The sequence below is a fragment of the Rhinichthys klamathensis genome, unplaced genomic scaffold (genome assembly GCF_029890125.1).
Source record: "Rhinichthys klamathensis goyatoka isolate OS25496 unplaced genomic scaffold, OSU_Roscu_1.1 h1tg000231l_1, whole genome shotgun sequence".
Lineage (NCBI taxonomy): Eukaryota > Metazoa > Chordata > Actinopteri > Cypriniformes > Leuciscidae > Rhinichthys > Rhinichthys klamathensis.
Window position 1 is genome coordinate 552,052 of NW_026606755.1, and position 10,038 is coordinate 562,089.

A 10,038-nucleotide genomic window follows, 5' to 3' on the forward strand; every position below is an offset into this window, starting at 1 on the left:
ATGATGAATGTCCAAAAGATGGCTCCCACAGACTGTTTTTAAATAGGATTGTTTGATATTTTTTGCTTTTAAACTGTGTGTGTGTGTGTGTGTGTAAGAGATTTTGGTTGGGTGACAGTTGTAGTTTACAGTTTGACAAGAGTTTATAGCTTGACAAAAGCACAATGTTGTGTTTTATTGCAAGTGTACACAAATATAAGTAAACACTTTGCAGTTTGAATAATGTCCTGTATGAACAAAAGGACGGAGTATGTTTTTATGTCTACATTGTTCAATTACGGCACACACACACACACACACACACACAAACACACACACACACACACACACACACACACACACACACAAACACTATTTTTCTAATCAGATCAGGCAAGTAATATTCTGTCTTGTCTCTTAAAAAAACAATATATATATATTTATGTATATATATATATATATATATATATATATATATATATATGTGTGTGTGTGTGTGTGTGTGTTTGTGTGTGTATATATATAAATATAGCTGCGAGCAGCGATGAAAGGGCCAAAGCCGGCGGCACCGCCACCCCGGTTATAGCGCCACCAACTGGCAGCAGGAAGTCTGTCACTTTCAAAAAGCTTTGAAATCACCTGATTGCTTCAAACTTCACTACTATGATGTAAACACACGGCAGATGTAGACCTGGATGTAGACCTGACCTTTCAGAAGGTTGCTCTCGCATACTTTGTGGTTGATATGTGCCCTCAATGCACACTTTTGCAGAGCCCACACTGATACAAGCTCTACAGCACACTTCTTTTCGACAGTCAAAGCAGGGTTACGTTTTTGCACGTCGTGCACAATAACCCTAAAGGCACCAGGGTGGCGGTGCCACCGGCTTTATATATATATATATATATATATATATATATATATATATATATATATATATATATATATATATAAATATAGCTGCGAGCAGCGATGAAGGGCCAAAGCCGGTGGTACCGCCACCCCGGTGCCTTTAGGTAACTAAAGGCACCGGGGTTGCGGTGCCACCGGCTTGGGCCCGTAATCGCTGCTCGCAGCTATATTCTATGGTTGTAATTTGTTTATTAATTTCTACGCAGATTCACTCCTTTACAAAATCCCCCCAATCATTCTAAAACGATTAATTCTTTACAAATAGAGCAATTCATCTGGTGAAGTTGTTTTTGATATTGCAATATATATTTCAGAAAAACAAAATATTGCAATGTCATTTCCAATATCGTGCAGTCCTAGTTGCAAGAGCAGCACAAAGAATTTCAATATATTTCCCAATTCCTTCCTGTTACGTAAGCACAAAATATAAAATGTTTAGATTCAGAAGACACTGTGCCTTTTTCTCTCCTTGCATTCTGCAGATATCTCAATCCTTTTGAGCCCTTCTTTCTCTATACTCTGATCTTCACAAACTTCATCTGTTAGATACAATACTCTGGATATTATTACTTAGATTTTTTTTTTTTTTTTTTTGCTATTTCAGTTTTCATATTTACTTGATTCATTCATTTGTCATTGTGATTTTATATTTTAAAATTTGATATTCCTTATTTAAATTTGACCTCTGCCATCATTTGCTCGTCTGCCTGGACCACACTGCATCAAGAATGAACCTGCTTTATGTCCTTTTATTGGTCCTTTGGTCAGTTTTCAGTAAGTAGATCACATTTTATTTATCTACTGTAAAGATAGGAGTCCATAGAATTGTTGCTAAGTTTGAGATTTTTTATATATTTTATCTTAATGACTTTAATCTATACATTTTTCTGTCCGTATTCATTTGAAAAATATTTTAAAGTGCAAGAATAGAAGTCTTTTTTTTTTCTTTTTTTTTTACAATGCCATCTAAAACATGTGACCCTGAGTACCTTTTAATGACAGGTGCATCATCTAATGACTTTAATCTACATATTTTACTGCCAGCATTCTTTTTTTGGCACTATTTAAAATGAAGACGAACTTTGAAAAATCTGAACAGAAACCGTTACTGTAACTGTTATCTATCAGTGCATACATGCAACTTTATCAACTCAATATAGATAGACAATAATAATGTCTATCCAGAGATATTTAGATACAGTTGATGAGGACATACTGTACATTGAGTGAAAGCATGATCATGCCTCTCATAGATGCACACAGATCCACAAATGCACAGGAGAATCCAGAAATAGCTTATGTGCAATAGATTCACACATGCACCGGAAGAATGCACACACTTCTTATAATGCTTATAATACACAAATACACAAAGGCCATGATGTATGTGTAATTTAACCTCCTAGGGCTTAGTGGCCACATACGTGGACAGCACATTTTTGCTCTTATGTCCACAATTGTGTTCACTGCTGAATTGGTGGTGTTATGGACACGTATGGGGGTACTTATACTGCCATCTGGTAGTGTCAGAAATTTATAACACACTATGGTCAAAATTCAAAATGGCGGCAAACACAAGGAAAGATTCAAGTGGTAGCTCCATACACAAACGTCGACCAGTTAAGAAGTTCTGTCATATTTCATGGCTTATTCTGATTTAGATATTTATAAAAGCCTTGTATATTTGTCATGACATGCAAATTTGAAAAAAAAGTGCAAAACTACCAACTTTGTAGGTCGCTAAACATGAAGTACACGTATGTGTACTTATGGACTGAAGCTCCTCGAAACAGCTAATATGCTAGTAAACATGCACAAACATAAAATGGGAAAAAAGCTAGCTCTGATGCAGCTAAAAAGGTGCACATGGTCCCAATGACATAAATAACAATTAAATCACTAAATACATACGTACATAGTTAAATTAGTTGGGTTGAAAATGTTAGTAAAAATGTAATATGCTAGTAAAAATGTGCACATGTAAATTAGCTTGTATATTATCCCATTGGAACAAATAACAAATAAATAATGCAAACCTACATAAATTAAATTAATTTGTATTTGATTTTATCATGTTTTTATTTCCAGAGCGTTTTTCTGTGCAAAGAGCAATGGAGCTACTTTGGGTTAATTGATGGAGATAACACAGATTTGGATGTGTCTGATAACGATGATCCCTTAGAGATGTCTTATTGATCACAAGTTCAGTATGGTGTACCACAAGGCAGAAGGCTCAGTACTAGGACTGTTGCTGTTCACTCTATACATGCTCCCCTTGGGAGATATCATTAGGAAGCATGGCATTAGTTTTCACTGTTATGCTGATGATACTCAGCTGTATATTTCTTCACGCCCCGACAAAACTTGCCAATACAAAAAAACCTAATGCATTGCTGATATAAAAACTGGATGACTAGCAATTACCAACTTTAAAACAAAAAAATCTAAATTACGTCATGTGCTTTCAATGAAAAATGTGGAACAGTTAGTTCATTACATCAAGGCTAGATCATTGTAATGCTCTACTGGGTGGTTGCCCTGCACGCTTAATAAACAAACCTCAGCTGGTTCAAAACGCAGCCACTAGAGTTCTTACCAGAACCAGGAAGTATGACCATATTGCCCGGTTATGTCAACATTGCATTGGCTCCCTATTAACCATCGTATACATTTTTAAATATTGCAATGTTTCCATGTTGTTTTTACTCTCTGATAGTCAAAACATGTTAAAAAATATGTGTGTATGTGTTATTAATACATTAAAAAACAGTCAGGAAAAAAACTGCTGTGTTCAAGGCAGAAATAAAGGGTTTTTCATTCTATTACACAAAGGTGACTTTATTGTGTTTTATGGAAATTCGGACCATGAGTCCACATATGTGGACATCATTTTTCTCTAAAAGTACATCATATCAAAAGATGATTCTTAGTTTTTATTCTAATTAGGTTCCAATAAGCCCAAATAGCAAAGAGAATAAAAAAATGCATGTAAAAAATCAGCTTGGGCCTTAAGAGGCAAATAAATGCTAAAAAATTTGTATTGAGATTGTATTGAGACATCAGCCTTTGCATGAAAGACATGTTCCAATTCTTTCCATTATGAAGCAGCGTCTACTCAGGAAACCACCCGTGTTACATTTAATTAATAATAGACATTTTTCTCAACTTGAACTCATAATGGTATGTGCTGCCTATTACAGTGTCTGATATAATGTTTCATATATTCAGACAGTACCAGCTCCTTCCTTATCTACAACAAGGACCACAACAAATGTGTGTATGCCGCGAGTGCTACTGTAGTGCTGACTGCGCCGTGCGACGCATCTTTCACAGCTCAGCGTTTCCAATGGATTTCCTCTTCACGAATCATCAGCCTCGCTTTTAGTCTCTGTTTGGGGGCAGAGAAGATCGAAGACAGGTTCAAAGTTATCCTTCTGCCCTGCAATGAATCTAACCCTGGACAAACCTGGGAGTGTAAAGATGAGACCTTGCTTGTATTGAAGGGACATCCACTGCACTTGAACTATGGAGATTATGTTGAGCCAAATGTGATGCTTTTTAATGGATCCGGTGTTTGGAGTCGCTGGCTGATTTATGGGACCAACGAAAATTTGTGTTCTCGTGGATATCAAGGTATGACCACCAAACATCCACATAACAGCCATAAAACCTTTATAATAATGGCTGCCAAAATGTTAAATTAATATCCAATATGTATTAATTTCCCTGTTTCATTTCTCTATGTTCTAAAGAGATGGCTAGTAATCCTAATGGGAAACCATGCTATTTCCCTTTTAAGTTTGATGGAAATGTGTTCGCCGAGTGCACTGTGTATGGCAGGGCTGATGGTCAGCTGTGGTGTTCCACAGAAAGTGATTTCGAAAAGGAAGAGTGGGGCTTCTGCCACCCAATAAGTAAGACAACACAACTATTCACTACAGAAACATCGCTATTTATTACTTAATGAGCACCATAGACACTTTCTATAGAAGTGGTTCTAAACCAAACTCAACCTCAAGATGACATACAATGATTTCAAATAAGATAAAACAAGCATTCATAATATTTATTTTAATAAAGTTAACTGAATCAAAGAGGTGGATAATTTGTGGTGATGTAAGCCTGTTTTGAATAATGCCTTCATTGTTTTGACAGTATTGAATTTAGTTTAGAGAAATGTGTTGCATTTGGGGAAAAACTTTTTCTACATAGCAGGGATAGATAGGTATGATGGATTCAAATTAGTGACATAATTAAGGGCAAAGCACTAAAGGTGTGAATCCTGTCAATGGAATGGCAAACACTCCCTGTGTGAGTTAAGTCATTAGAAAGTTTCTCTCGATGGAATTTACTTGCATAAAAAAACACAATTGCGATTTCGGATGCAGCCTGTCTGTCTGTTTTGTTATTGTTTTTTCACCAAACCATATTATAGATGCGCCGTCAGATTTGAGATTAACTGTTGTGCAAATGCATGCCGAACCGTGGGTGGAAAACAGTACGATTTGCTTTTTTACAGAGAATCGTTATATTTAATTGCAAAGGAGGCCAAAGAGAACTAAATTCGGTACTCAAAATCTGTCTAATATTGACATCAGTAGCAGTGATGATACTTGCCTTTATTCATCATAGTAGTAAAAAGATGCAATTAAACACGTATTTAAAATAAACAGTCTTTATGCTGTTTTTAATGTTAACTCATGTTGGTGTGTGTTATTTCAGATGCCCCAGAGCCCAGCATCACAGTGTATGGGCAGATGCAGGACAGAGAGCATGTGATAGTGATGTGTTCATTTGGCAGGAGGTTCACTAAGAGCTCTTTCCAGCTGTCAGTGGAGGGTGAACACAACTACACACTGAAGGACCCACTGTGTTATTCAAATGAAAAGTGTGTGTTTGATGTGAAAGTGAGTTCACCTGTTTCCTTCACCTGTGTGCACGAGATTAATTCTGCGGTGAACCGTCGCAGTGAGACTTACACAGATCATCATGAGGAAGGAGTATCTTTATTCTACATCTGCTTTTCCTCCTCCATTGCTATTGGTCTCGTCATCATGACTGTGGCAGTGATCGTGACCACCATCAGGAGCAAATAAAGGAGTGTGTTTACCTGTTACTCACAGTCAGATCAAAATCTATAAATGAAAATAGTGAAAATGCATACTCAATGTGAGCCTCTCTGAGAGCATCTCTGAAATGCTTTGTTATGCAATTAATTTCCATTCGTTATTTCACTACAAGAAGCTCAAAGACTAACATGCAGCCGTGGTTTTCTGAGCTGAAGATGCAAGTTTCTCTTCCTCAATCTTATTTCTGATGACAATAATGGCATTACATATGCCTACAGATCTCAATATAGTTCCCTGCATGTGTTTCTATGTTCAAATCTCACACCAGTTGGTGTGAGATTCATTTTGACGCAATGCTATTTAGGTGTTGTGATTGTGTTTCTGATGAGTTTGTGTTCAGGATTAGATTTGATCAGTCTTCAGCTTCAGTTTTATTTGAGAAAAATCCTAAAATAACTTGGCAGATCTTAACTTAAGACTTCAGATAGAACGTTTCTAGGACCACATGTCTGTGCTTCAAGGGCGAAATTGTCAATCACACATTGGGGGGGACAGCTGTGGAACTTTTTGTGTTGGCGCATGCACACATTTTTTTAATCAAAATAAAATAAAAGTCAGAGTCCGAATGTTTGTAATTGTATAACACAACAAGGAATTTTATTACATCTGATCGTCAAACCAACGTATAGCCTACTCACAATGATTACAGCATCGGCATCAATTATAGGCCTGAATTGACAACAAAGCCGTCAGTGATCTCTCTCTCTTATATTCTTCTATAAACATATAGTGACTATAAACATTTTGATTAAATTGCTGTTACAGGATAACAGGATATTTACCATTCATAGATAGCCTATGTGCCAAATGTCTGTCAATTTCCGCGCTCCTCCTAACTCTTCTTCTGTTTGGTTTTTCCTAACTCACTGACGATGCACGAGCTACTAAAGGGATAGGAAAACATGACATGGATTTCAGGAGAAATAGGTTTTGCCAAAAGTATAGTGTAAGGCAAGTCGAATGGATTTGGGAAATGGACCGGCCGGGATTTTATATTTTCGGAGCTGGGAAGAAAGACGTAGGCTATTTGCAATCACATCGATATGGCCCTGCCCGCATAATCATACAAGCCGCGTTTCCATTACCCTTCAAATTGCGCAAATTGAAATTGCGTAATGAAAATGCGCACAATGGAAACACGTCCATTTCGCAAAAACTCCCGTTTATCCCAATAAAGTTTTTACGCTCGCATGAGGAGGTTTTTCAGGCAATTTGAAAAAGGAATATTTCGCAAAACTGCAATGGAAACGGGTTTTGCGCATTTACAGTCACCTGACTTAGAATACGCGGTGTGTTTTGGGTCCGTGTCCGCAAATTATAATAATAATTATCATCATTATTATAACATTTATCATATAAGACGCTTTTATCCAAAAAAGGAACAAAGCAATTCGTCACATTTCATTCATAATACAGGTTGGACAATAATAGGGCTAAGATTATCACAAATAAACACAAGATTTTGACGCATATCCAAGTGTGTGTGCGGACTGGGTGTGGAGCGCGCACTGGATGGCACGGTGGCGCGGGCGCGAACACTTGCATTTTCCTATCAACAGTCGAAACAACTTAAAATACTCTATCATTTCTGGTCATACAGAATATAATAATACATTATTCGCAACTACTTTTATTTGCGTAATCTCACAACAACAAGAAAACGATGTGCTTTTGTAAAATAAAATAAAACAATCAGGCGCGCTTCATGGTCTCCGTGAACTGAAGCGCGAGAACTGATATATAGCCTTTGTAGACTGAAGCTTTAAATGTCCACTTTAAAAGGAACAAATTTGAATCGAAAGCTAATACCTTCTGATTATGTAATCCGTATGAAAGGTGCATTTCTCTCTAAAGGTGCATCCGGAGATGGAGATATGTTTTTAGCCGACACTGATTTAGGAAAACAATAGTTTAATAATAAACAATTAAAATGCCTCGTTATTTTTTCAGACACATTTATTATAGCCTAACTCACCTATACATCCCCTTTCTGTAGGCTGTGGTTATGGCTCTTCTCATTCAGCACTGCGGGAAAGATATAATTTCCAGGTTCTAATTTGGCCTTAGAAAACCAGTAAAATCTAAAAAAATTTTCTCCATATTAATTTGTGAATATTTTAAATGTTTAATAAAGGGGCAAAAAGTCATAAACAAATATCTGAAAATTCGTCTATCTCTCTCTCTCTCTCTCTCTCTCTCTCTCTCTCTCTCTCTCTCTCTCTCTCTCTCTCTCTCTCTCATATATATATATAAAATTTATTTTTTTATTTTTTTGTGCAGCATTTGGTGTAGGCCTACAGGTCAAACTAAAATGTTGGTGTTCACCTTTGCGTTTTAAAAATACAACAACCGCTCATTTTTCGTTTTGCAATTACGGGTTAAATAAGAAACATGAATGCAAGTACACTGACCGTTTGGACATAATACGAGACAGAGTTCTTTATTGAATTCATAAAAGAAACAATAATTACAGGAATAGTCTACTGGACTCTAAGCCCACTGATCTATAATGACATTAATAAAGTCATTCTATATTGATCAGTGTCTAAACCTCAAAGAAATGCCAAAATCAAGACATCGTAGCAGAAATGAGGGAGAAACACCCAGGAACTCCGTGTCTTTCCCTGCCATTAACGCTTGGATAACACGACACGTCTCCTTCCATTAATAATAATAATGTCTATGCGGTGGCTGTGATATAGGCTATAAACCTACCAACGTCCGTTGCCATGATTTTTGGAATGACTTATCGCGAGAGGAAAAAAAGACGTTTTAGTCGCATAACATCGGTTAATGGAACGCCGTCATTTCGCAATAGTTTTTTATCGACATTTAGAAAATATCGCAAAAGTTTTGCGCAAATCTGTATTGGAAACGCGCCCCAAATATGATCAAATATTGGGGGGGACAAATTGCCCTTCGTTGAATATTGGGGGGGGGGACGTGTCCCCCTGTCCCCCCATAGAATTACGCCTATGCTGTGCTTCAATATAACAGACCACACCCGTCGCTATGGGCGGGCCATAGGGGGCCGGGCCCGCCCGCAAAAATGCTTGTGCCCCCCCCCCCCCCCCCCCCCCCCCCCCCCACCCCAGGCACTTTTTTTTTTTTCTTAAAAAAATTACTTTAATTTTATATTATAATAGTTGCATTCTTTATCATTAAAACATTAAAAATATATAAAGAAACAATGGTGTGATTGTGTTTGATTGATGGGAATCTACACTGCAACAGCCTATCACGGCCTCACTAAAAAGAAAGTTAGGATACGTACGTGACGTATCACGTGTAGCCGCTCAACAGTTACCGCGCATTTTAAAGCTATAGTCAGATGAGTTTTCGCCGGCTTACTACTCGCTTCAGTTCGTCTGGAGAGAGGACAGCGCTGCCTCCACTCAAAGTACCGGTAGGTTCAAAGTCTCTGTGCGTGTGTGTGCGTGCGACCGTGCGTGTGTTAGGGATGGGCAAATAATTAAAAAAAGAGTTAGTAAATGCGCTTAAACTTCCAAAAACCTGTAGAGTAGTGGTCTGGGTTCAAACAGTCCAACACACAAAGTGAAGCATTAACGTGACTGGAAAGAAAGTGAGGCTTCGTTTTTCGTTGATCACGTGTTTCTCTGAAAACAATAAGCGCTCCGGCACGAGCTTCATGAGAAATTGCGCTGCGTACTCGATACGCGCTTTGAAGCTTCAGTGTCAGATGTAACATCAGTGTGTGTGTGTGTGTGTGTCTCATTTGGCAATGCATATCCCTCTGTTGACTGCTTCAAAATGAAATGTTTTAGAGAAGCTTCTGGACTGGTGTTACATCTAATATGTTGTATAGTCAAGTATGTTATGGTTATTCATAACATTGCTTCTATGTAATGTGGTGTAGGCTATAGGCTACCTGGTCATAAAGCTGTTGGTTATGTTTAACGTGACGATTACGTGCTGCGCGAATAGAGTATACGATTGTTATAAATATACGTAGGCTAATAATAACCCAGCAAACATTGGTCCGACGGCAACGTCGTG

General features: G+C 37.6%; 1 protein-coding gene across 1 annotated transcript; it reads left to right on the forward strand.

Moving 5' to 3' along the window:
• The first annotated feature begins 1,547 nt into the window (after positions 1 to 1,547).
• LOC130099534 (macrophage mannose receptor 1-like) lies at positions 1,548 to 6,069 on the forward strand. The gene is made up of 4 exons (XM_056265248.1): positions 1,548 to 1,666; positions 4,121 to 4,525; positions 4,645 to 4,806; positions 5,615 to 6,069. Exons 1-4 carry the CDS (start codon positions 1,621 to 1,623, stop codon positions 5,986 to 5,988), a joined length of 987 nt encoding a protein of 328 aa, XP_056121223.1. The 5' UTR covers positions 1,548 to 1,620; the 3' UTR covers positions 5,989 to 6,069.
• The last annotated feature ends 3,969 nt before the right edge of the window (positions 6,070 to 10,038 follow it).

What these genes read in the sequence shown, in the direction of transcription:
- LOC130099534 (XM_056265248.1), top strand. Translation starts at nt 1,621, where the DNA reads ATGAACCTGCTTTATGTCCTTTTATTGGTCCTTTGGTCAGTTTTCA. An exon ending in GGTCCTTTGGTCAGTTTTCA is followed by an intron (nt 1,667 to 4,120) that starts GTAAGTAGATCA and finishes TCATATATTCAG; the next exon opens with ACAGTACCAGCTCCTTCCTT. An exon ending in GTGTTCTCGTGGATATCAAG is followed by an intron (nt 4,526 to 4,644) that starts GTATGACCACCA and finishes TATGTTCTAAAG; the next exon opens with AGATGGCTAGTAATCCTAAT.